This window comes from Drosophila melanogaster, chromosome X, assembly GCF_000001215.4.
Source record: "Drosophila melanogaster chromosome X".
Classification (NCBI taxonomy): domain Eukaryota; kingdom Metazoa; phylum Arthropoda; class Insecta; order Diptera; family Drosophilidae; genus Drosophila; species Drosophila melanogaster.
Genome location: NC_004354.4, coordinates 9,163,231 through 9,189,324, shown reverse-complemented (window position 1 = coordinate 9,189,324; position 26,094 = coordinate 9,163,231). Strand labels below are relative to the sequence as shown.

The 26,094-nt window shown below is 35.9% G+C and overlaps 1 protein-coding gene across 6 annotated transcripts; it reads right to left on the bottom strand.

The window, feature by feature from the left end:
- Positions 1-15: 15 nt before the first annotated feature.
- Positions 16-26,070, bottom strand: mei-P26 (meiotic P26). 6 transcript variants are annotated; one of them, NM_001369966.1, is made up of 8 exons: positions 26,035-26,070; positions 22,866-23,643; positions 22,293-22,790; positions 20,063-22,167; positions 19,340-19,808; positions 19,103-19,266; positions 18,789-19,021; positions 17,666-18,614 (listed from the first exon to the last, which is right to left on the bottom strand). In NM_001369966.1, exons 3-8 carry the CDS (start codon positions 22,784-22,786, stop codon positions 18,147-18,149), a joined length of 3,933 nt encoding a protein of 1,310 aa, NP_001356936.1. In that variant the 5' UTR covers positions 22,787-22,790; positions 22,866-23,643; positions 26,035-26,070; the 3' UTR covers positions 17,666-18,146. The 6 variants fall into 5 exon arrangements, with proteins under 6 accessions (NP_001259377.1, NP_001259376.1, NP_001259378.1 ...); NM_001272448.2 differs by having other exon boundaries at positions 16-18,614; positions 19,340-19,859; positions 25,927-26,070; NM_001272449.1 differs by lacking the exon at positions 26,035-26,070 and adding an exon at positions 24,991-25,162 and having other exon boundaries at positions 14,135-18,614.
- Positions 26,071-26,094: the final 24 nt, after the last annotated feature.

Sequence of the window (26,094 nt, the reverse complement as noted above, 5' to 3'; positions counted from 1 at the left end):
AAATCGATTTGTTTTGGTTTTTTGAGTTATTAGTTTTATTTAAATTTGGTTTCATTATCGTTCATCTTCTTTAAATACAATAAATAAACATTTAAACTATTTAGTGGTATGTATATATATAAATCGTTTGTTTTTGTTTTTTTTTTTTTTTGTTAAATATTTTAAATAAGTGTATATATATTGTATTTCATGGGGTCTTCGCCATCAACTTTTGCCGCGATTACATAATTGTTCTTCGTTTTTCGTACCAAAACTTTTGCATTTTCGGGATTGGTTTGTTTTGGTTTCTTGGTTTTTTAGTTTTTAAAGAAACTTGGTTTGTTTTGGTTTGTTATATAAGTAAATTGCTGTGTTCGGGCTTACGGTCGTCAAATGTCTCCTATATATTTTTTGTATATATAAATATATATGTATATATATATAATATATATTTACATATATATCGTACTATATACCACACACATTGGCGTGTAAGTAAAAGTAGCTTGTTGCATAAATACTAATGTATAAATTGTCGGTTTTTGGTTTCTAATCTCTACTCAAGTATGATCCCACATACAAATACAACTAAGTTTTGCATGTACTGGTATATCTGTATATGTATGTATATGTGTCTGTGTGTGGGTGTGGGTGTGGGTGTGTGAGTGTGAGTGTCGGCTGTACATATGTAGAATGTATGTACCATTATCAATAATTAGTTAAACTGTAGCTAGTATATGTATTTGCCATATGTTGCTCAACAATTTCTTGTACCTCCCGCATTTTACGATTATTTTATTGGAGTTTTTCATTTTCATTTTCGATTGCAGTGATTTCTCGTGATTTTCAATTATATATGTTTTGTTTTTTGTTTTTTTTTTTTTCATTAGTCACAGATGTTTTTAGGCGCGCTTGTATGCTTTAATGAATTCAGCGTGTGTTGTATATTATTAATAATTCAATTTGTTATAGTAGAAAAAAAAAATATAAGTAAAAGGCAATTTCTTAGTATTTTTCAATTTTTTGTTGGTTTTTTTTTCTGAAAAAATTTGTGCTTAATTTTGTAGAGATTTTCTTTCATTGCCTGCCTTCTATTCGTTTAAAACAAAAAATGTTAAGATATTTTTTTGTTTAGGTTTTTTGTGTTTTTGGTTTTTTCTTTAATTTTAATAATGTATAATATTTAGTTCAATAAATTCGTTACGACACATGGACTAAGACACAGCAAAAAATATTCATGCTTAATTTAGATTCAGTTTTGTGTGATTTCTTTTTTTTTTTGTTTTGTATTTTTCGTATTCATCTCGCATTTGATTTGTTATAATTGTTAGATCTTTTTGCGGTATTATGGTTTCAATTGCATATTATACTTCACATACTTCGCGTCCTAAATGCGCTTGTAAATATTTGTCAATAATAAATGATGAAACAGCTTAAGAACTCGAGTTTTCTTTTTTATTTGTTATTTTTTATAATTTATGTTATTTTCATTCGCGAATATTTTGCAAGACACCTGCCGGTACATAGTTTATCTGTCAGCTTCCAAAATTTATAGTTATTTTCGAAATTCTTTGCTTTTGGGGCTAAACGTTCAACGGTTTTACGCTCACTGATAACATCCAATCGGTAGTTGGTAATCGTTAATTGGTAATCGGTAATCGGTAATCGGTATCGGTAATTTATAGATAATTTCGTATTTTCCGTATTCTCGTATGCGGTATTCGGTTTTGATATGTTCGCTTCAAATGCGTGTCATGAAAATACATTTGCTTTGCTGATTCTGCAATACAACTTCATTTAATAAAAATATACAGTAGAACCAGGCTACTACATAAGTACATAGTTAATTTTTTTTTTGTTATCTATATGTATGTCTGTTGACTAAATTGGGCAAATATTTATATTTTTACTTTAATTTGTTCATTGGGCGTTGTAATTCCGTATTCGTTCGTAAGTGCAAAAACATCATTTTTGAAACTGCATTTCATCTTCGATTTTCCATATTCATTTTCAACCGTTTTGGTTTCATTTTTTTTCAATATTATTATTACAATAGTGTGGCCAAAGCTTATTGTCGGAAGCGTTATGCATTTTAGGTTTAGTTTTTCATTATTTATTCGGTTTTCTAACTTTTCTTTAATGTTTTGTAAAAATATTTTCGTTACTCGTCAATTTCGTTTTGGAATGATGGAACATTAAAATGAAATGGGAAAAAATGAAACGCAAAATGTAAAAGTTATCGAGTTTTTTTTTGTTTTTTTTGTTTGGAAAACATGGTAAGGCTATTTTCGTAGTGTTGTTTGCTGTCATTTTCTCCACACTTGAGTTATTTGCGTTTTGAAAAATGAATATTTCATTTTGGTTCTTTGCTTATATTAATCACTAAAATTTATATTTGTTGTATATATTTTTCCTTCGATAAATGTATATAAATTTTTTTTGTTCTGGTTTTCTTTTCTTTTGGCGTAACTTTGTGTGAGCTGTGATTTTTTTTTTTTCGCTTTTTTATGGTTTTTTTTTCTGCCCATTCTTAGTTTTCTCGTAAAGAAAATGTTTCAAAAAATGTTTAACAAACAATTCAATAGGCTTTACACGAAAAATGATGTGGCATTTACTTATATGTTATATAAATCAATTGTAAAATATATATATATTCATATACTCGCTTGTTTGTTCTATGTTAGTTTTGTTGTATAATTAAATATTGCATTTGGTTTCGTTGAACGTCTGGACAATTTTTCATCTCCCCCGATTTCGCATCTACTTAGTGACATAAAGTTACAACTAGTAATAGTATATAGCTGTACGTATTTAAATATGAGTGTTTCATTTCCTTATATTCTTTCGATTTCATCATTTCATTTATTTTCCTTGCCTTTGTTTCTGTTCCTTGTGTCGGGATTTTTTTGGCCCAAGGACGCGGCGATTTCTTTGCCCTGCTAAGTATGCTACAGAAATGTTCGAATTAACGAATAAGGATCGAATACAAATATTCTCTTCACTCGCCGATTGAACGCTAGTTCCTATAAACCATTTATCATAATATCTTCGGTTGTTCTAGTTTGTTTCTCTATCCCTTTTGACGAAAACCATTCCTTGCTTTTGTTTTATATAATTTACAAAAATTTTGATTTCAGTACCTGATTGCAATGGGTTTTTTTTCGTTTTTTTTTTTTATATTTTGTTTTTGGTTTTGCTTAAAAAAAATACAGACACTTGTAATTGTTGTTGTTGTTGTTGTTGTTGCTTGCTTTAGACATAATTTGAAGTACAATTCATATGTATACATATAGGTATATATTTTGTTCTAGTTTCATATTTAGGCCATAATTTGTGTTTTTTTTTGGTTTGAATACGAAAACGCTTTCAAAAATTCTACAGGACATCGTAACTTTCATCCACTGCCGCTGGCTGTTGTAAACTTTAATATGTAAATACACACAATTAGCTATATTTATGTTTAAATATGTTGGTTTCCGCTACACTAACGCATCTGGAATCCAATGAGCAAAAGTATCTAAGACATATCCAGCGTTCTGGAAAATTGTTTCGCATTCCTACATCCGTTTTTAGCACTACAATACAATTGGTTTCGGTTATTGTTGATTTGTAAATATAGTCGATATATGTGTATAATTATGATCATTGGTTACAAGTACAAGACATTAAAGGAGGGCACACGAATCGAATTTGCTAACAATTGTTATTCCTATTTTCTCAGAGTGTTCAGATGGTTCAAAAGTGCGACCGAGTTGGCTGAGATCGAAATGAAGAATTGAGGAATTGGTCTAATTTGTTAGCCCATTTTTTTTTTTTTTTTCGTTCACAACCATGTAAAGAAGTTGGAGGGGAAGCAAGTTGACCAGGATAAAAGGTCCATTAAAGCCAAAGAAAAAACAAAAAAGGCTCTACGGGTGCTACACTCGAGAAAATCAATCAATCCCAGTATAGAATATTTCAAAAGCTTTCCTAATGGTTGAATACACAAAAATCCCACTTAAAAATAATATTCAAAGAATTTGACTTTAGATTCTAGGACGCCATATAGTTGTGCTGATTTTCGAAAATCGTGTTCGAGCTAATAAAAAATGTTTCAAAACTATTTGGAAACCGACATAATTCTCCATAGTTCTGAACTGAACTATTCGCTGAATGTAAAGGAGAAGATTGGAAGTATGGGCTTTATACTTTCTGGATTTCTGGCAAGGATTCTCTAGATGTGTGTGTGTGTGTGTGTGTGTACGAGTATATGTATGTGTGTTGACTGACTTCTTCAATTTTATTGCTGATTAAAGTAGTATCTCGATTCTGTCAATTGTTATTGCTTGTGTAATTTTAATTGTAATTGTAATTGTAATTGTAATTGTAATGGTTTCGCTTCCATCGATTTTCTTTGTTAAATTAAGAATAAAAACTCAAACGTTTGTTCTCAAGGTTCAGGTAATCAATTTCTAGTCTTATCTGTTGCACTGAGTAGTCTGCGATTTTCCTCATTTTCATTTGCAATTTCATGTTCATGTTCTTGTTCTTGTTGTTATACTCTTTAAAGGTATGTATGTATACATATATAGGCATATGTGCGTGTGTATATATAATTTGTCAAATTTATTTACGTCATTAGTTAGGATATAATAATTCGAACTATAAATATAATTACGCTTTCGTTCGTGTCAAAACTGAAAACTAAAAAAACGATCAACAGATGATAATGGGAACCCAGATACGGTTCGATTCTTATTAGATAATGTCTTGAGTTCAGTTGAGTTGAGTTGAGTTTGTAGTTTGTAGTTGGTAGTTGGTAGTTCGAGTTGAGTTTGCTGCAAACTATAGGATAAGTTTTGGGTCAATAAGTACCATAGGTTGTTGTATTTAGTTTCAGTTGCAGTTGCCAAGTTTAGTAAGTTTAGGTAAATTTGTGGCTGGATGAAACAGGTTGTTCTGCGTGAGTTGAATTTGTGTTTTGTTAATGCTATTTAGCTTAGATTCGAGTTCAATCTTATTGTAGTTTGTCAATGTTATTAGGTTCTTAGGTTCTTCTTTTTTTTTTGCTTTTGGCTGCTGCAGTGCTAAAGTTAACTCTTAGATTTTCCGTTCTTATTTTCATTTTCATTTTCATTTTTCCATCGAAGCTTTGATTTACCTCTCAATTGCTTTTGGTTTTTTACTATAGTTTTTGGTCAAGCGGTTTCGATCAATTGTTTCTATCATTTTGTTGTTTTTTGTTGTTTAGCTTAATTGATTCAAAGGGAAGACATAACATTCTAGAAAAAGGTTCCTAACTGATTTCTGGTTTCTCGTATTCTCGTAAATATATATAAGTGTATATTGTATATATTTTGTTCTGAGTATAATTTAAAGCATTCTTATATAGTTAAGTATACATACACATATATATATATATATATGTATATATATGTATATATATGTATATATATGTTTTTTCTTTTTTGTTTTACGCGCTTCCTTCCATTTTTCTTATCTTGATGTGTAAATATCAATAACCGTTTTCTACAATAAGACATTACATATTTCTTGGTGCCACTATATTATATAGTCATACGTATGTATATATATATAAATATCCAAGTGAGTGGGTGTAAGTGTGTGTGTGTTTGAAGCTGGCCGAAGGACCCTCATCTACCGCCCCTTCGTCCTTCGTCCTTCGTTTGGAGGGTGCTAAAGTGCCTGTGCCTTAGGAGGTTTAGACCTATGTTTAGAAACTTTTGTACCAGGCCTTCGAAAACTCGAAAACTCGAACTCGTTTGAACGAACCCTTGGGAAAGGACTTTCAACATTTTCGTGTAAAAAGCACAACGAAACAAATGTTTGTTCTACCCACAATCTGCTTAAATACGCTTCTTATTTATTGTGTTTTTCGGTTTTGTTTTTCTTGTTGTTCTTGCTGTTTGTTGTTGTTTTAGGAATGACACGCCCTTAACTTACATATCCATATATACTATAATATATTTTCATATATAATTTGTTTGTATTAGTTTTTATAAGACAACATTCAAACACTTAAGATGCTTCATCAAGTTAATAAATATTTTTTTCTTGTTTTTTTGTTCTTTTTGTTTTTTTCTTTATCGTTTGTTAAAATATCAAAAGTGGATGGAATTATGTGATTCTAGTTATTACACGCACTATTTATGTATATATATATACATATATCATTTATATATATGTCGTTCCTTGATAATACGATTCATTTGTCATGCTGCCTGAAAAAATTCGGACCAAATTTCATTTTTTGGGGATCTTGAAGTTTCTCACGTTCTTGTTAAATATACAAAAATATCTGTAGATACTTTTTGTCGTAAAATGGTGTGTAGATATAATTGTTAAATGAAACCATTTTTGCAAAAAAATTACAAAATCAAGATTTCTCATTTTGGGGGGATGGATAGCTAGCTGAATGCTAAAAAATTCAATTGAATATAGTTCATTCGCTTTATGGCACAATATTCAATAAAATATTGTCAGCTCGAAAATTGATATTCGATGAAGATTGCTGCTGGCAGATTGAATCGTAATTCGAATCGAAATCGAAATCAGAATCCAAATCCAAATCAAATACTTCAGAGTTATCTATCGTATGAGTTTCGTTAAAGGTACTGTTACCATTTAGAATGCTATCTTTGTTCTTATAATGCTTTATTGTATAATTGGTTCAAAAGTTCGCTCAGTGTAGGCATGTGTGTGTTCGTTATTCCATTGCTGCTGGGAAATCGGGGTCACCAAACGCAGGAATTGGGGTCACAAGCACTTCTCGCTTAAATTTCAACTATTCTGTCAATTAATTAAACAAAAAAGAAGGATATGTCGTTGGTTTTTTTTTGTGGGGGGGGGGGGGGTTTGCTTGAATTTCTAGCAATTTTCGTATTTAGTTTTTAACTATCGCAAAAAATTGCTCAAACTGCAAACTTTGCCTTTTGACTAATGTTGAAAAAAGCGCCTAAACAACGAAATTGACAGCAACATAAAGATATGTCTAAGGTTTTTGGGGTGTACGGCTCAACAAATGAATATTGTCAATATTTGTTTTACTATCCTCGTTTACTTCTCAAAATTTGTATAATATTTGTAAACGCTAAGTTGTATATTTTATAAATAATTCAATACGTACATATATGTAAAGCATATCAAAGCAAAACACACACACGCGCGCATCGAAACTAGTTGTGAGAAATAGGGGTTTCCAAAAATTAAACAAATTAGTTGCATATATATATATATGTATATATATATATATATATCATCGATTCAAGACTATCACAGGCGGGAGGGGGCTGGGTTCTATCCGAGGGATTGATGGACTATTGGGGTTCTATATAGGAGTTCAGGAGTCACCTGCTCCGAACAATTCAAACTTATTCTTGAGGCATCATACTCAGATTTATGTACTTTATGTGTATATAGGGTGCTGCCACAGAATCTATATCATGTCTACCATATACGAATATACATATAAGTATGTACATATGTATATCTGAGTTGTGTTCGAGTTGGAGTTTTAGTTTTGAGTTGGAGTTTTGAGTTTTGAGTTTGAGTGTGTGGCATGCAAGAGTTTTACTTATCGTTCGTTAAATAGTCTGCCGTTTGCGAGTAAAATGGTAAAAGGTGTAAAAAGCCTAAGGAGTACAGTCAGCAAAAATGGTATAAGTTGGTTTCTGTAGTTCACATAGTTATAAGTATGTAAATAGTTTAAATCTGCGCCTTCCCTTTTCGCTAAATACTATATATGTATGTATATGTGTATATATTATTAAATGTGTAAAGTTTGCCTAGCCACAAATCAGATTCGATATTGAAAAGGTCACAAGGGTCGGTCAGATGTGGATAGATGAAACAATTTCGATTAGCTTGGTTCTAGAGGAACATTTTCATATGCGCTTGTCATATGCTTTGTTTTCAAAACTTCACACATTTTTTTTTTTGTTTAATTAAATCGCATTAATCATTATTGGTGTTTGCCCTTAACCCTTGTGCTACAAACTAAATGCTGCCCTACAAAAGAAACGAGAATACAAATACACAAGTTTTTTTGTTTTTTTTGTAAATTTGTTTAAATCATTTGTGTGTTTTGGTGTTGTCTTTAGTTTCGCATTAGCTTTCGCTTTCGCTTGAAACGGCATTTCATTTCCGTTTCCGGTTTGCGTTCTTGGTAAAATTCCATTTGTTCGAGTTGCAATATATAAACAGTGGCTACTTTTTTAGCGCCCACTGTCCATATGAAATATATATGTGTATATATAATCGCTTAGTAAATTTTTGAGTTAATTCAATTTTTACTTCTGAGGCAGCTTTTTTTAGTTTTCTGTTTGTTTTGTCGGTCGTCGATTCTCAAAGAAAATTCAAAAATTCTTGTTGAATACGAGTAGTATTTTGAGTAAACATATATATATATATATATATATATATATATCGCTTCGAACCGCTCGAAAAAAAATGTTTGCTGTGCCTTAAGTTTGCTCTTTTCTTACTTTTTTATTATTTTTTTTAATGTTTTTTATCGTTTTTGTTTTTTATTGTATTGCACTCTGTATGTTTTTTAGTTTCATTAAAATGCCCAACAATTGTAATTTGTTATCGCTTTGGTTGCTTAAAGGGAGATTGTTTTGGTTTGTTATGCTTTCGTTTTTAACTATACAACATCAAAAATAACTCACATAAAATTCATTCAACATCTTATCGTTTAGGCTAATTTACACATGTATATGTCATGTATATGTCATGTATATAAGGTGTATATAATTCATAAAACATTCTAATGGTAATATGTTTGTAAGTTTTGGGTTTCCATTGTCGCACTCGTCGTTGGCGAACTGCTGGAAAATCGTGTTTTTCATTTATCATTTATCATATTTCATATATTTCATACTTTTCATCGATTCATCAATTGATTTTCATCGTCATACGTAGTCGTAGTCCTATATAGGTAGTATATGTATAAATATCGTTATCGTTATCGTATTCGTAATCGTAATGCAATACAATAAGTTGACTGTATATTTGGTGCCCAAAAATATTGTTGTGTTCCTGCACTCGACCCCAAAAATGTTTTCCTCTACACTTTGCTTAGCTTACAAAATATCTGCTTATGGTTTACAAATCGTATCTGGGTTTTTGGGTTTTCCACTATTCATTTTACATTGTTTATTCGCATTATTCATTCGCATTTGCAATCGCATTTTTGTTTAAAGCCATTTGACAACACAGGGAATTTGTTCGTTTAAGTTTATTGGGTTTTGCATTACGTTTGCTTAAAAATGTCGATTATTTGTTCTCTATGCGGACTGGATAATATCTATGCGTATTTGCTTTTTTTGGATTGGGTTTTGCTAGCACACCTCGTTCTTTGGGTTTACCTAACATCGTTGTCTGGTTTCTCTGTCTTAGTGGTGTGGCAAAGTTTCTTGCAGTGTAGCTCGCTCCGATCTGGATACTCCTGCCCACTAAATTGGTATCTATACACTAATATATATATGTATATATATATATATATATATGTATATATATGTTACTTAAAAATTTGCCAAGGCGCGGAAAAGTTTTCGGTTTCTATTGGTTTTTTTTTTTTTGGTCATATCTTAATTCGAATATACATGTATATATATATAATTTGTCATTATTATCGAGCTATGTATAATTGTGTTGTTTACTGTTAATTGTGTAAATTTTGTTTTCCATAATATTCGCTACACATAAAAATGTTGGTTTCATTTGCATTTCTCATCGGTTTGTTGAACGCATTCATACTATTTTTCTTCTTTTTTTTTTTTGAACAACCCCAGAGACAATTTATTTTGAATCGGCATTACTTGCTATGTTTTTTATTGCTCTATGGTTCTAAGACTAGTACTCATATCGGATATATCGGATATAACGGATATATCGGTATACACCCACAATGCCATTTTGTTTGTTCGCTACTAGTTAGTGTTAGTTTGTTAATTTAAGTTTGTTTGGTTTCGTTTGCGCTGAGAGAAATTAGGAAGTTGGTTTTTCATGTTCATTAGCTTTAGTTTTATGGTTTTCCTAGCTGTTAGGCTTTTGGTTTTCTTGTTTGGTTTTAAAATTCTAGAAAAATAAAAGCTTTCTAATTGCTTCTGTTTTCATATGGTATCCTGCCGCTTAGCTCCATCTCATATCCCGATCAAGTTTTCCGATCCTAGCTTCCATCTGGCCCAAAACACGAAAAGCTTTTATTCGTATTCGTATTGCAATTTGTTGTTACTAACTTGATTTTGGTTTTGGTTTTGCTTTTGGTTCGCTATAAACTAGTAAATATGCATGTATATAATTTTTGTATCCACTATTTGGTTTTGTTTGGTTTGGTTGTCAAAAAAGGACTCACTAAATGTTACAGCACATCAATAAACAATTCATCATTCATTATCCTTATATCGTTTTTCATTTGTCTATCATGAATCATGGCACTATAGTTTTAGTTTCTGTGTGATGTTTCCACTATAAGACATATGCGCTTAGTTATAATATATTCAAAAACACTACACTCCCAATTGCACGCACCAAACATACACTGACAAAAAAAAAACAAAAAAAAAATGGTGAGCAACAAACGATCGAAGAAAACCATATTGGTGTTGTGTAAAACCGAAATCGAAAAACCAATCCCCATTATGGTGTATAAATATCGGCACAGTGTGTAAACATTATGCCAAAAAATTCACATTTCTCATTTTGTTTTTGGTTTCTTGTGTTTGTTTTTTCGTTCGTTCGTTTGTTTTTGGTTTTTTTTTGGTAGCATAGTGTAAATAATTCCCAGTGATATGTACGCAAATTTAACACAACAACTCGACCAGGGAGTTTTTTTTTTTTTACATTGTTAGCCTCTCTTTGGGTTTTTTGACATTTTTTTTTCTTTTTGTTTGGGAATCTACATATTTTCTAAACATTAAGATCAAGCGAAAAGCATTAAATGGTCGATGACTTAAATGCAATATCTGAACAGAGAGTTTTTTTTTTTTTGTTAGGCAGAAGATATAAATGCTTAAAGGTTAAAAGAAAAATCAAGTGTTTAATGTTCAGTATATTGTTTCATAAATTCTTTTTGGCTCGTTTTTATTTCTGGAGGTTTTACAAAGTAATAAGGGGGCGTACAAATTTCCAGATTTCCACACTTAATTACTTTTCAATCCCTGGTTTTCTCTATATTTTAAATTTACCTACATATTAATATATCGTTCACATAATTCACATAAGCTGAACACAACTCAATATTATCAACAATTGTTTCGTGAGTGTTAAGTTATTACACAAAAATGCTACGATGCTAAAGTGAAACTATAGTAACTAAAGCGTAAAATAAAATTGTTTAAATACATAAATCATAAAATTGAGGAACTTGTTTGCTCTTCTCTCTTCATAGCCGGCAAATCATCAAATAGTTGTTTAGTTTTTTTTGTTTAGTGGTTTTAATAGTATTAGGTAAAATGTTTTACTTGTCGAATGGCTAGATCGATTTTTAAAAGTGTTTAATTGATTTGCTTGCTTTTAGTTTCGACTTTGTAGGTTTTTCTCTTCAATATTATTCTGTTGTTTTTAATTGTTGATAATGTTTGGTTTTTAGTGTTTTGTTTTTAGTTTTAGTTGTTGTGTGTATTGTAAACTTGCTTTTGATTACATATTGGTTGTGGTTGCTGTTGGTTTTCGTTCAGTTTCCATCGCTTAATGTTATTTATGATTTATCCGTATAATATATAATTCTTTTTTGTTTTGTTTTTTTGGTAATTGATTGCTTGTCGTTTAGTGTTTCCATTTTTTTGTTATTTCCTATCAACTTGACATGTGATCTCCGTTCTACGCTCGCAAATAAATCCCAAAAAATTCTTCTGCTTTCATTTAAAAAGTGTTGTTTTTAGTTTTTTTTTTTTTTTGGTTTTGGTTTTGACCTAGTGGAAGCCGAATTACATAACTTCACTCGGTTTCAATTAACTCTTTACCTCGAATTTCGGTTTCCCATCGTTCCCGTTTTGTTTCTCTATAATAAGGCGAAAAATATCATCAAAAAATTGACGTACACTAGATTGTATTTCTGTTGTTCATTTTTTTTGTTTTCCTCTTTGTTTCTATCAATTATTGTTTTACATATATGTAAGTATATGTACGCATGTATAAATAATTTAGTAAATTTGTTTTGTTTTGTTTTTTTTTTTTCATCGAACGTCTCCGCCTTTTGAATTGGGGACTGTCTATATAGGTTGAGTTTCATTTATTTGAATTAGTTCCTTAAAAAATGTACTTCGCTTTAACTAAAATACGTAATATATTTGTTGTTGGTTTTGTATATGTCTGCTTGTATATGTATATATAGATATATGTCTTGTTATACATTTATATTAAAATAATTTGATGTATAAAGCGTTTGTTTGGGTTGTTTTTTTTTTCCTCTTGTGGTTTTGTTTGTTGTTTTTTATTTTTCATTTCATGCTTTCATTACCATCGATTTATGTTAGTTACTTGTGGCTCTTGTCTCGGAATTGAACTAAATGCAAGTATGATACAAGTCGAATAACGAGTTACTTAACTGGGCAAATCATGAGGGGCGGGGGTGGGGTGTTTGAAGGTGTTTGGAGGTGTTTGAAGGTGCCAGTGGGTGGTGACTGATGGCGTGGTGGAGTGGGTGGTGGAGCAGGAGGCGTTGTGTACTCGGTGTGTTGTGTGTGGTGTTTAGTGTGTACTTAGCTAAGCCATCGTGACCATGACTCATTTGATTGTAGACATATCGAATCGAATCTATATATCTGCCCGATCAATATGTATGTATATCGTATATGTATGTCTAGTGGTTTATGTCTTACATCCGCACGAAAGTGTGTGTTTTTGTTTTAAGCGTCGCATCGAGGAACAAAATTAGCCAACAAATCCAGCTTCAAATACTTCGATATACATAATCGTTAAATGTTTATCGGTTATCGTGAATCTTGAATCCTTAGCAAGTACATTTTGGTTTTACATTTACTGGCTTGGCTTTTGAGCAAAAGTCTCAAAAATATCTCGCTTTTGTTTGCATTTCGTTTCATTTATTTTGACCACAAAAAAAAAAAGAGTAACAAAATTAATACACTTGACCGAACTAATCAAATAATTATCGTAAAAATAAGGTGGACAATATATTCAATAGGCTACACTTTCGTAATAAATCTAAATGGTTCTCCGCTCTTCGAATTTTCCACATACACATTGTATAAAAAATCTTTGGCAGCATCTTTATCAAAAGGTTCGTCCTTCATTCGCTTGATTTCTCGATTTGATCTCGCCAATTATCGACAATATATGTATATATATATATATATATATGTATATATATATAGAGTTCATAATCATAATTATAATAATAATCATAATAATATGCGTGTGTCGATTGGTAATAAACATAACTACAAGTATATCGAGTGATTGAGAAACATGTGTGGTGTTCAGTTGTCTGTGTAAATTTGGATACTTTCTAATTAATAAGTTATATTCAGGTTTTACTTTCGTTTTACTGAGTTCGCTGAGTTACAATAGAGTGAAGTAAAAACCATAAAGTACGGGGAATACGAATCGAAAATTAATGTATATATTACTCGTAATATTTGTATACAAATGTTGATAAACTATTGATGTATAGAGTTGAGGTGGAAAGCTTTCACTTTGTCACAATTTGCAGCGTAGGCAACTAAGAAAATTCTCATTCCTCACTTTCGTTTGTGTTTTTTTATTGCTTTTTATGCAGCTTTCGGCATTGAAAACTAGAGCGCAGTGGGTGGCGGGGGTAGGCGGAGAAGGGGGTGGGAGGGCGGCCTTGGTCAATATTTGTCAGTCGGTGTTAGTGGTTAAATGTTAATTGTTAATTGTTAATTGTTAAATGTTAAATGGCAACATGTCCAAATCTGCGTCCAATGCTAGTTACTATTTCATCGGCTTGGGTTTCGTTTCTATTCAATTCGATTTGGGTTTTGGTAATTGGTAGTAATTAATTAGTAATTAGTATTTGTCGCTGACTAGTGGTAGTACCGCCCCTCTCCTGGCCACGCCCCCCTTCTGGGCCATTCGCTAATCGTACATAACTGTATACATAATACAAATATATACAGGTGTGTAAATATATATTATATATGTATGTATATATTTTCACTAGAAATCCTATAGTTTATACGTAGTTAGTAAAATGTTATCGTCGTTAAGTTGCGTAATCTCAACTAAATTGTAAATTTGATTTAAACTTAAGCACATTTATGTTTATTTGGTTTTTTTTTTCATTTTAAAAATTTGTATGCCATAGGAAATAAATTTGTTGTTTTCCTCTTCGTTTTGTGTGTTTCGTGTGGAAAAGTTGTTTGTTTGTTTGTTTGTTTTAAAAATCATATACAATTTCACTTAATATCATTTGCTTATCCAACCTAAAACTTAAATTATAATTCATAATTCATAATTTTCGTTAAAGCAACAATTGACTTTTTCCATTTTGTGATTTCAACAAAGAGAGAGGAAATAAAAATAAAACACAAAATTAATATAGTAAATGTAACCTCTTTATGTTGTGATCGTTTAAGTTTGTAAAATAAAAGCGTGTGGAATTACAATTTCATTTTGAGGGCTTTCCATAAAAACTATAAACAAATGTAAAATGGTATTTTTTTTATTGGATTTTTGTTTTTCATTTGTTATTTGTTGTTTCGTATATTTCTATAAAAGTTTTCGAGTTTGGTTTTCCTAATTAGGTGGTCACAGAAATTCAGAAAATTCTGCTGACTAAGACAAAGACAAAAAGACAATCAATTGGGAAACAAGAAGTTTAAATCGAATTTAAACGCAATCAAGTAAAAAGGTAAAGGTAAACATACATATACACATACAAATACGATTAGGATATTAAAAACAATTCTTTTGGTATACTTTGCATTTGAGTGTTTCCATTGTCTTTAGCAAAATGTTTCATCTTAATACTTCCGTAGTTAATGCAGCGCGACAAGATTTTAAAGTATTTATGCGAAAATGGAAAGGAAAGTTTAGGTGGTTTAAGGAAAGGTGCTCAACCGAAATCCTGGCGATTTCGCTGTAAATTCAATTCATAATCTATAACATTTGCTTTGGGGCCTAAGTTGTAATAAACGAAATGCGAAAACGTAATTAAATTAAAAATTATATATTTCAACAGCCAAATTGTTTCATAAAAAATTGCATTTTTTACCCTCTCTCTCTCTCTCGCTCTATCTATCTATCTCTCTCTCGCTCTTTTTCTCTCTCTTTCGCTCTTGCTTAGTATCATTTTGCATTTGTAAGATCCTCGTCTCGTCTACCATCAACAACTTTGGGGTACATAGTGTTTTAAATATAATGTATATAGTAAAATGATCATAATTTCAGTGGTATAACATAAACAGAAGCGTTTCACATTGGCTTTCGCAGTTTGTTGTTATTACATATAGATTACACTACATCATAATGATGTAAACAGAATTGTGTGTAGCCTCACAATGTAACAACGTAAAAACTAAACAATAATAATAATAATAATAATTAATAATAATTAATAATAATGACAATAGTAAATGATGGTTAATGCAAACGGTGCGGCCTTCGCGATCGACCACAGTCCATTTGTTTAGTACTCAACTCAACTCAACATTTAACATAAACCAAACACGCTCTTTAATGCTCTCGTGTTGTTTAAACTAGACTAAAACTAGCAATTAAAATTAGAAAAATGACAAGATTTAAAACAGTTTTTAGCTCCGCGCCGCATTGTGGTACACAAATGCCAATGATGGGATTAACATAAGATTTTTGCTGTTTAAAACATTTAAAAAAGGAATCGCATAGTTTCGAACACAACTAACAAATAACAGGATATCATAATGTTCACAATACAAAGGATTCGTTTCGTTGTTATGCCTTATGTGTGTGGATGAGTATGGGTGTATGGGCGTGTGTGTGTGTGTGTGTGTGTGTCACATATTAATGTAGATGTACACATAGATGTATATGTATATAATAAATGTGGTTGTTACAGCCTATAAAAAATAAGTTGCTTGCTTCGCTTTGCTTTCTCGCCCAACTTCGTTTAAATTAATCGCCATTTTTTGTTCTACCTAACGCCTCTCACATGATAAAATTCACACAATTAAAAAATGTTATTTTGTATATAGATAAATAATAATGTCTTGGGAGTAAACCAGCCTTATATTGTATTACAACGGGAAAGAAATGTTGCATGTATCCGAACATATATATATATATATATATATATACATATGTATAAATATATATTTATTTATTTATATATATATATATATATATCATCTTAAATGGTTGTCTATATATCGTCTATATAAATCGTGAGTGTTTTTGGGTGTTGTTTTTGCTTTGTTTTGTGGTGTACGTGTGTGTGTGTGTTTGTTTGTGTGCACATCTGTCGCTTAAATGCGCACGTGTGTATTGCATTTTTGTTTTGTTTGTTTATAAGCAAAAGGAATATCGTTTGTTTTTGTTTTTTTCTTTTTGTGTGTTTTGCTTCTTTAACAATGTATATAAGAACTTAACAGATACGCGTATGTCATCTCTGTAGGTTCAATCAAATCTGATGTATTAGTTATTATAGTTGTTGGCCTAATGCGATCTGCATTCGTTTTGTTTGGTTTGTTTTTTTTTTAGCTTACAGATTAATTTGTATGTTGAGTTCTTGTCTGTAGTTTATGTCGGATGATCTCTATCGTGATGAACGCACTTAGTTGATACATATCGAATGTATTCTCTGGATCTATGAATCTCTAGATCTCTGGGTCTCTGGATATCATATCTGTCGTGTGGTGTGTTGTGTTGTGTGTTGCCTCCATTCGTTCCGTCATCCTCCGTCCCTTGCTATCCCTATATGCCTAACTCCCTACTCTCTTCTCTCGTCCTGCTTTGTATATTATATGGCAAAGTCATATAGTCATAGGATTTCACATATATGTTTAAGATATATATAGTTTGTTTTGTTTTGTTTTCATATACTCATATAGATTTATATATAAATAGATATCACCTTATATAAGCAGCGTAAGGAAAAACCTAAACAGTTTTTGTTATTTTCTGAAATTGTATCTTAGTGTTTTGGTTTCAGTTTGAAATCGAAATAAACTACTTAGATTTCATCTTCTTCTATAATTATTGCCTGTACGCGACCTCTGATGACGCCCTCAACAAATTGTTTACTTCCTTATTTGTTAGCAAAAAACCTGTGCACAAAAGTTGCACATTTTGCTAGATATACATAGATGTTGTATACTAGGTGTAGATATATATATGCGTGTTTCGTTTTTTTTTTTTTTTTCTTGTTTTCGTTTTTTTAGAAAAAGATTCTGGAAGGGTATGCACAAAAAAGCTAATCGGTCGATATAACAATATATATGTCTATATAGATAATAAGTAACATGTAAAGTAGTCGTGTTTGTGTGAGTGTGGCGTGTGTGTGTGTGTGTGTGTTATGACAATTTTAACAAGAACAAAAATTCAATTAAAAAGGAATATAATCAAAAACAATTTAAAAAGAGTTTTTTGTTTTTATAAACGTTTTGAAAATATTCGAAGTTTTCATGTCGATTCTTCTTGTTTTTCCACCGTTTTTGTTGTTATATTTATATTTTGTTTTGTTTTTCCTTGTTACATTTGTTGATGTTTGTTTTTGTTTTTTTTTAGTAGTAGCGCTAATTGTTTTTAAATTAGAGATCAAAAATAGTATTTGTTGCATTTTGTTTATCATCTGTTATTGGTTTGTTTATGTGTTTCATACGGTTGCAGCGGCAACGTTTCTCGTGTTTCGCATTAAACAAAATGTGTTTCAAGTCGCATTCAACGCATTGCATTTGCCTCCAGCTGTACTCCATATATATAGAGCGAGTCTGTGCAGCCGCAGATTTGATCAGCTTTAAGAATTCGAACGTTGATAGGGGACTATACAGATAAACGGGGAAAAAAAAATAGGAGCTCGACCTTTTCATTTTCACGTATTCGTAGTTAATCATTCGTATTTAGTCTATTAGCATTCCCCACTCATATATATACATATACATTTTGATTCATACATATATGCCCATTTGGTATAGTTGCATCTGCTATCTGCATCTGTTGATGGTGTCAATGTCTTAGTTTGTTCTAATTCTTGCTTCTCGGTTCTATTAGATGATTGACGCTGTTGTAGTCAATGGTTGTTGATTGATGTTGCTGTTGCTGTTGCTGTCGATGAGGCAAATGTTGCTCATGCTACTTATCCTGCTTATCTTGTCCAGTTGACTGTTGTTATTGCAGTGTACGGTGTGTTGACTCCTTGCCAAGATATTTATGTTGAGGTTGCTATTGCTATTGCTATTACTGTTGCTGTTGCTGTTGCTGTTGCTGTTGCTGTTGCAGATGGTGTTGCTATTGCTGGTGTTTGTTGATTGCTGCTGCCGTCGACATCCGTATATCTTGCCCGACGAGTATTTGTAGTTATATTTGTTCATATCGACTGATGGACGATTGTTGCGCGCTTTGATTTGCAATCAGTGAACATAGAGGGTGTTCAGGACTAGAACATGATGATTATTCTTTGCCAGCGTAACCACATAGCCCTCGGATGTGATTTTTAGTCCGCAGCAGCGGGAAACCTGTAAATGTATCATTGTTAGCGTATTACTTCGCACAGCATACGGTTCGAAACCACATCAAGACTGCTGTGGAATTCCAAATCAATTATGCAAAATTCAAAATAATATGCATTCAAAATAATATGCATTTACCTAATACCTACGGGCTAACTAACATTCCATATAGCGACTCACCTTTACATGGGGACACTCGAACTCGGACTGAAGGGCGCCTTCGCGGGAATAGCAGGCGACGTGGAAGCGATTGCCGTGCGAATCACCGATGAGCACGTCACCGGCATTTGATATATCAATGCCATTGGGGAAGCAAGTGACCTTCTCGTTGCCAATGCGATAGAGGAATGTGCCGTCGTCCTGGAAAACGGCCACGCAATGGCCTTTGAAGTCGCACACGTAAAAATCGTTGTCTGGTGGGCGCGGGCACAATGAAAAACAACAGTGTTGAATTAGTTAATGAACTAATCTTCGAGATGGAGTAAGTTGCTCACCTCGTATAGCGATGTCGGAGGGCTCGCGCATATAGTCGCTGCAGTCGAACCAGCGAACCAATTCTCCCTCCTCGGAGATCACAAAGACGGTGGGCGACACGCTATCCACGGCCACAATGTGACCCTTAGCTGTGACAGCCAAGCCAGCCACGATATCAATGTATCTGTGGATGAATGCAAATTTGTGTTATTAACTTATTTCCCCAATTGTTTAGTTTTTTATATATTTACACTTACCTAATAGCTATCTTGCGCATAAAGTGTCCGCACTTGGAAAAGATTTGCATGCGAGAACGTTCGTTTCCACGATCGCAGACCACAAATTTGCCATTGTTATGCATCACGGCCACCTTGCGCGGATACCAGAGCTGGCCCTCCTCCTTGCCGGCCACACCGAACTGGAACTTGAGGGCACCCATCTTGTCGAAGACCTCGATGCGATGGTTGTTCGTGTCCGCCACGATGATCTCCTCGTCGACGCCCAGGCAAAATCCATGTGGTGAATTAAACTGACCCTTGGCGGTGCCCAGTGAACCGAATTTGCAACGGATCTGCATCGGAGTGGCCTTGTTCCGGCCGGTGACCACACTGGTGGTGCCTGGCGCAGCCACGGCATGGAAGTTATTGAGTCCCATGTCCTCCACGCCACCAACGATTGGATTGAGGGACTGCAGGCTGGGCGATGTAGCCGGTGGCATGCAGAAATCTGACAAAAAATCAATTTCCGTTGAGGATCCGTTCAACAAAAGCCCATCATCTGTGAGTTGGTTGTGAAATTTTGTGTGTGGTAGAGGTTTTGGTGTTGTGGGTGTGGGTGGTGTGGGGTATGTGCGAGCAGGAAAAAAGAAAGAAACAAAAAACAACTTAAAGATGTAAGCAAAATAAAAATTAAAAAAAAAAAAAAAAAAAACGAAAAAAAGGAAAGAAAAAGCTTAATCTATTGGCTTCCAAGAAACTCACCATTGTTGTTGAGTCCCAGCTTGGCCAGCGCCTGGAGATTATTAAGCGCCCGCTGGTCGCCCGATAGGATGTCAGCCAAGGTAATTGGCTGCGTTGGAGTGACCGCCGATGCCGGCATTACGGCCTGCGATTGCTGCTGATGCGCATGCGATGCTCCCACTACGGCTGCACCAGTCACGGCCGAACCACCAGGCACTTGGGCCACAACATTCGGAACGGGTCCGGCTGCTCCTCCACCAACAGCCAGTGCATCGTTGAGGGTGTCTGGCATTGTTTCCGTCAAGCTGGCCAGTCGTGAGATGTTGTACTCCAGCATGCTAAAACTAGGTGGCGGACCACCGGCGCCCAGTCCATTGATGGATATATTCGGACCGGGACCAGCGTTGAGATTGACATGTCCAGCCTGCTGGACAATTCCCTGCGGTGCAACGAGCTGACCCAACTGCTGCGGCATGGACTGGGCCGATGTTGGCTGATGCAGCACCTGTTGCTGTTGCTGCTGCTGCACTTGGTGTTGCTGGTGCTTCTGCTGCTGTTGCACCTGCTGCAGCACCACCGCCTGTTGCTGCTGCTGTTGCTGCTGCTGCTGCTGAGACTGCTGCTGGGCAGATGGCAATTGCTGTTGCGATGATGGCTGCGGCGGCGAGTCCATCATGGAGAAATTGCTCATCACCGAGTTGGTGTCGCCATCGAAGGAACTCTGCAGCGAGGAGGGCAGCGAGATGGGGCTAAATACAGCTGAGGTCAGGCGCCCTTGGACAGAGGAGCTGCCACGATGGCCGACAATCAAATTGTTTGAGTTGTGTTGATGCTGCTGTTGTTGCTGCAACTGCAGCTTTTGCTGCTGCTGTTGATGCTGCACCTGCTGTTTCTGCTGCTGCTGCTGCTGATGATGATGCTGTTGTTGTTGCACTTGGTGCTGGTGCTGATGTTGTTGCTGTTGCAACTGCTGCTGCTGCTGCTGTTGCTGTTGCAGCTGCTGGGTCATCCCCAGCTTCTTGGGACTAGAGTCAATGTGATCCGTTTGAAATTTGCCAAACATCTCCCTGGCGAATTGCTCGAACATCTCTGGCTTCGAGTCAAATTGCAGCTGATAGTTGATATCGCACTTGGGCGTCTGCTCCATGAGATTCAAGCACTGGGCACTGATGATGGGCTTCAGCAGCAGAAACTCTATGGAATTGGCCTTATCGACAGCCCGCTGGCCAAACTGGGCAGCGTGCTGCAGCTTGCCCATAGTATTCTCCATGCTCTGCATCAGATCCATGATCTTTAGCTCGCGATCCGAGTGCAAGCGTCCCAGCTCGTTAAGCATCTGATCCTTGATCGATTCTAGCATACGCTTGTAGCACTTGTAGGCATCCTCGATTTGCTGCCGCACAGTATCGTGCTGTGACTGGAGTTCAGTGAGGGCACTGCCCAGATTGCTACCCGCATCGTTGCAGTAGTCGGCCTTCTTGAGCGTATCACTCAGTGTTTCCTCGAGATCGGCTCGAACCGCCTGCTCCGCCACCGTGGCCGTCTCATAATGATGATCGCTGCCCTTGTGATCGCTCAGCAGGCAATCATTGCACGTGGGCACCTGGCAGGTGAAGCAATAGTACTTGAGATTCTCGCTTACGTGCTGTGGGCAGAACACTGGCTTATGGATGATCAGCTTGTCGTGGACGTTCTTGGTCAGATCCTCGATGCGCACAACATGGTGATTTTCGAAGCAACGCATATACTTATGGGCGTTATCGCAGCCATTGCAAAGAAAGTTGGCGCAGTCGTTGCAACGCGAAATGGCCTCCTCTTTGCTCTTGCACGATGTGCACACAATGTGCTCGGACTCCAAATTGGAGAGGTCCAGTATATTGGTCACGATATAGTCGCAGGGTAGTGCCTTGATACCCTTGGGTCCCAGCGGTGTCTCCTGCTTGCACACGGGGCATTCGATGAACACAGCGGACAAACGGTTCTGGTGCTCGCTGCCATCGAACGACGACGAGGAGCAGCTGTTGGGCGAGCTGGCCGACATCGTGTCCTTCGATACCACTGCCTGCAGGCAGTCCTCACAGAATACGTGGAGGCAAGACAAGATGCGCGGCATCACGAGGCGTAAGCTGTGGGCAAACAAGGAAACCGGTTGATCAGCTTTAAAATGCTATCACAAATTTAGGATTTACATTCATATAATAGTAAAATCTTCAATTGCTACTAATAATCTTAATGATCAATTCCCTCTCACCTGCACAGCTTGCATAGCTTATCCCCATCCTTGATCATTAGGCCGCTGCACGAGTCCTCCAGCGAGTCCAGCTCGGTGACGCCGTGGCTGCTCAGCTCCTGGCTGCTCCCGTTGCTATCCACATCCACCACCAGGCCCAGTCCGGATGAGTTCGAATCGTCTAGCAAAGTGGATGGTCCTGCAATGGCTGTGGAGCCCGTCGATGAGATGGAAGTCTCTGAACCAATGCTCGATGAGCTAGTCACATCCAGACTGCCGACATTGCTGCTACCCTTGCCGGTGTCCGTATCGGTGCCCGATCCCGAGCAGGAACCAGAGCTGGAGCTAGAGCTGCTAGAACTGGAGCTACTGCTGCTCGTATTGCTCACATCGATGTCCTCCAGCACCGATGAGTTCGAGGCATCGTCGCTGAGAACGGTTTTCAGATTGGGAATCCCCGGAGGACACGGATCGACCGTGTCCGCCGCCTGGACAGGCTCCTCCAAAGTAGTCATTGTCCTACAAACAAGTTAACTTTGATTGATCAGGAATACCAGTAAAGCCGAATATTATTCTTGAATAACTACTACTCACCTTTCTTTTGGCGCTGCTCTGATACAACAAGTTCTTGTCTTTTGTCGATTCAATGGATTCCTTTTGTTTTATTGTTTTTGGGCTGCTTTTCCCGTTCCCGTTCCTGTTTCCTGATTGCAATTCCGTATTTCCTGGCTCCTAAATTCTGGTCGCTGCTTGCTTTTCTAGTCCTTTGCGCTTGCTTGCATTTGCTGCTGATCCTATTCCTGATCCTATTCCTGATCCTAATCCTGCTGCTGCTGCTGCTGCTGCTGCTACTTCTGCTGCTCCCTAATGTCCCTCCGCTCTCCCACGAGGGCCATTCCAATTGAGGTCCCTTCTATTGCCGCAAGAAAAGGCCAACAATAGTTCGTTTCGTCGGGGTAAAAATGAGCGAAGGACCTATACAATCCACGCGCACGCACACACACACACACTGATGCGCAACAAACACCCCTTCTTCTCCTCCGCTTACTTAAAATGTATTGCAAATTTGTAAACAAATTTGCGAGCCTCCTTCGGCTTTCGGCTTATCTTAGTTTTTTGGTTTTTGTTTGGTGTTTTCGATTGTTGTTGCTGATTCGCTGCTTGTCTTACTTTTCTAGATATTTAGATATTGCCGAATATTTTTAAAGCATTTGGAAACTGTGTATTGCAGTGATCCTCCTCCTGTTTGATGTGGCTGTTCTTTTGCTTCTTCTTGTTGCACAAGGACGAAATAAAATTAAGGACGAACGAGGAGACGACAACAAACACTGACGAAGAACACGGCGATGCAAATTGGACGACAGCGCCGCTCCTTTTGGTATTTAAAAAAGAACAATGGATACAAAAATCACGTTAATCGGTGGCTAGAAATTTACAAAAATGTACAAATTAATAAATATAAAACTAAAACAGAAATATAAATTCTGTAACGCAGAACAAAATATATCAAATATAGATGAACCTTACTGACATATGGAGAAAGGGAATTTGGCATTAAATCAAATGAAACATTTCTTTTTTACCCTTTCCATACGCAGTGCAACCCCCTTTAAAACGCCTCTGGCTTTTGCAACAGCACACACACACTCACACACTCTGCTGCATACTTTCCGGATGTTAGCAAAGTATATTGGCCATTTTTCAGATAAATCTAATTTCAAAATTAACGTAACTCAGCAAGAATTGGAAATGCGATTCTTATTGATATACAATAGGTAATAATTTTCTTATTCATTTTGAAGTCCTAAGTCAGTTAAGTAAAAAAAATAATAAAAATATGATTAGGTTTGAAAACTTTTTATTGATTACCAAAATTGTGTTATTTAGTGAAATATCTATATCTATCTATATCTATATCTATAATTTTATGTCATCATCTGACAAGAATTGTTGCCTTCTTCCAATTCGACTGCGACGGGACCTTAGGCGTAGTCCAATTCAAAACGCTTGGCATTTGTATAACGCTTTCCCATGAAATCGAATTTGAATTAATATAGCCGGCAAGAGCTACCAGGATGGAATGGAATAATGCCGTTTTGAGAGTTTAATGGGAAAGGATAAGAACTAGCAACATAGATTTCGTGCATTGAATGTTTATCCGATCGTAGGTTATCCAATTAATGTCTATGTTAGGCCACTAATGGAGAGAGTGGGGAAGGGGGTGGTAGTATCGGTTCCCTTTTGCGTTAAGTTTACGTTACGTTTTTCTCCGTTATGTGTAGCTATGCGCCACACACACACACACACACACACACATCAAGCTCTTCTTTACTCCTGCTTCCTGCTTTTGCTACCCGTTCACGCAGGCGCGTTCATAGTGATGACCTTTCTAGCCATTTATCCGCTAGCTGCGCAAAAAAATAGCTGCCCTAACAAGGACAAGCTGGGGCACAAAGTCCTTGAACAACTAATTCAATTGGGGCAAGGCAATTGCCTAAATAAATACGTTTAAATCAGCGGAAGTGAGCGGTAGTTTAAAATCTACTTTAGTTTTGTGCCCCCTCCAAACACTCGCAACCAAACACCCACATGCCGAATCAGCTGCATACACACAGACACAAGCGCCTACAAGCGAACACACGTGGTAAACGGAATTTAGTACCGCTGCTTTGCCCCTTTTTTTCACTGTTCTGTTTTATTTTGCTTTGCTTTATCGGACCTGGATGATTTTGTTGGTCCCCCTATCGACTTTGTCAATTCTGCGCCGCAGCTGATATTTTCTTGTCCATTTCCACGTACTTTTTGATTTATTTCACTTTTAAATGTGTGCCGCTCTCTCTCTTGCTACTCGCAAACGGTTATTTTCGAGTGCAGCGCTGGCTGGGCTGCGAAAGAGATAGAAGAGGAGCGATAAGCGATTGAGAGAGAGAGAGAGCGAAAAATCGGTTATGCGAAGAAAAGTTCTCAATTTCGTTCGTATTGGTGTGCGCAAGCTCACTCAACGCGGCAAAAAATGAAATACGAATACGAAAAACGGCACCCACACATACAGAATACAAAAAAAAACACACACACACACCATGTGAAATTAAAACTGAATTCCCTTTTTCGATTTCGGAATAAACACTATTCTTGACCGACCGGACGAACTGTCGTCGATTTAAAAGTTTTAGTTGGGGGGCGCGGGTGGTGGCTAAGACAACTCTCGACGGGGTCGCGGGGTGACAATCGACAAGGGGGGGCACTGCCGTTGTCCTTGAACGCAAAATTTCCACTTGACTACCGCCCAGGTGGTCGTGGTCAAAAGGCACTCAACACACACGCCTGCACATGCATACACACACACTCTCACAAACCGAACAGCAGACAGGAGGCGAAAAAGGTCCTTGAAATGCCTGAACACTTCACTGTCTGTCCGGCGTTGTCAGCTTTTACTGTCCAATTTAAACTGCTAACTGCTTTTTCGCAACTGTCACCACCTTATATTTAAATGTAGTTTTCGTTTTCACACGTTTTTTTGTTGGTTCTTTTTGTTTTTTGCTGCTCTCTTTTGCTTGTTACGTTACGATTTTATATTTGCCCGTCCCACACAAACGCCTACACGCAGGAACACAAGAGAACACTACACACCACAGGCAGTTATATCTACAGTTACCGTTATTCACTGATTCAGCGAATTTAGCACGTTCTGGGACATTAAAAACAACCAGAAGACCGCCAATTTGATTGGAGTCGATAATTATTGGATTAAACAAATAATTACTTTACTGCTCCCGTCGAACTTTTGTATGCAGTGCAGCTAGGGATGATAGATATATATTTC

Bases quoted from the DNA above. Each gene is read 5' to 3' on its own strand.
- mei-P26 (NM_001272448.2), bottom strand. From the start codon at position 22,786: ATGACTACTTTGGAGGAGCCTGTCCAGGCGGCGGACACGGTCGATCCG. The intron at 22,168-22,292 runs GTGAGAGGGAAT...GTTTGCCCACAG, and splicing joins AAGCTATGCAAGCTGTGCAG to CTTACGCCTCGTGATGCCGC. The intron at 18,615-18,788 runs GTGAGTCGCTAT...ATACATTTACAG, and splicing joins TCGAGTGTCCCCATGTAAAG to GTTTCCCGCTGCTGCGGACT.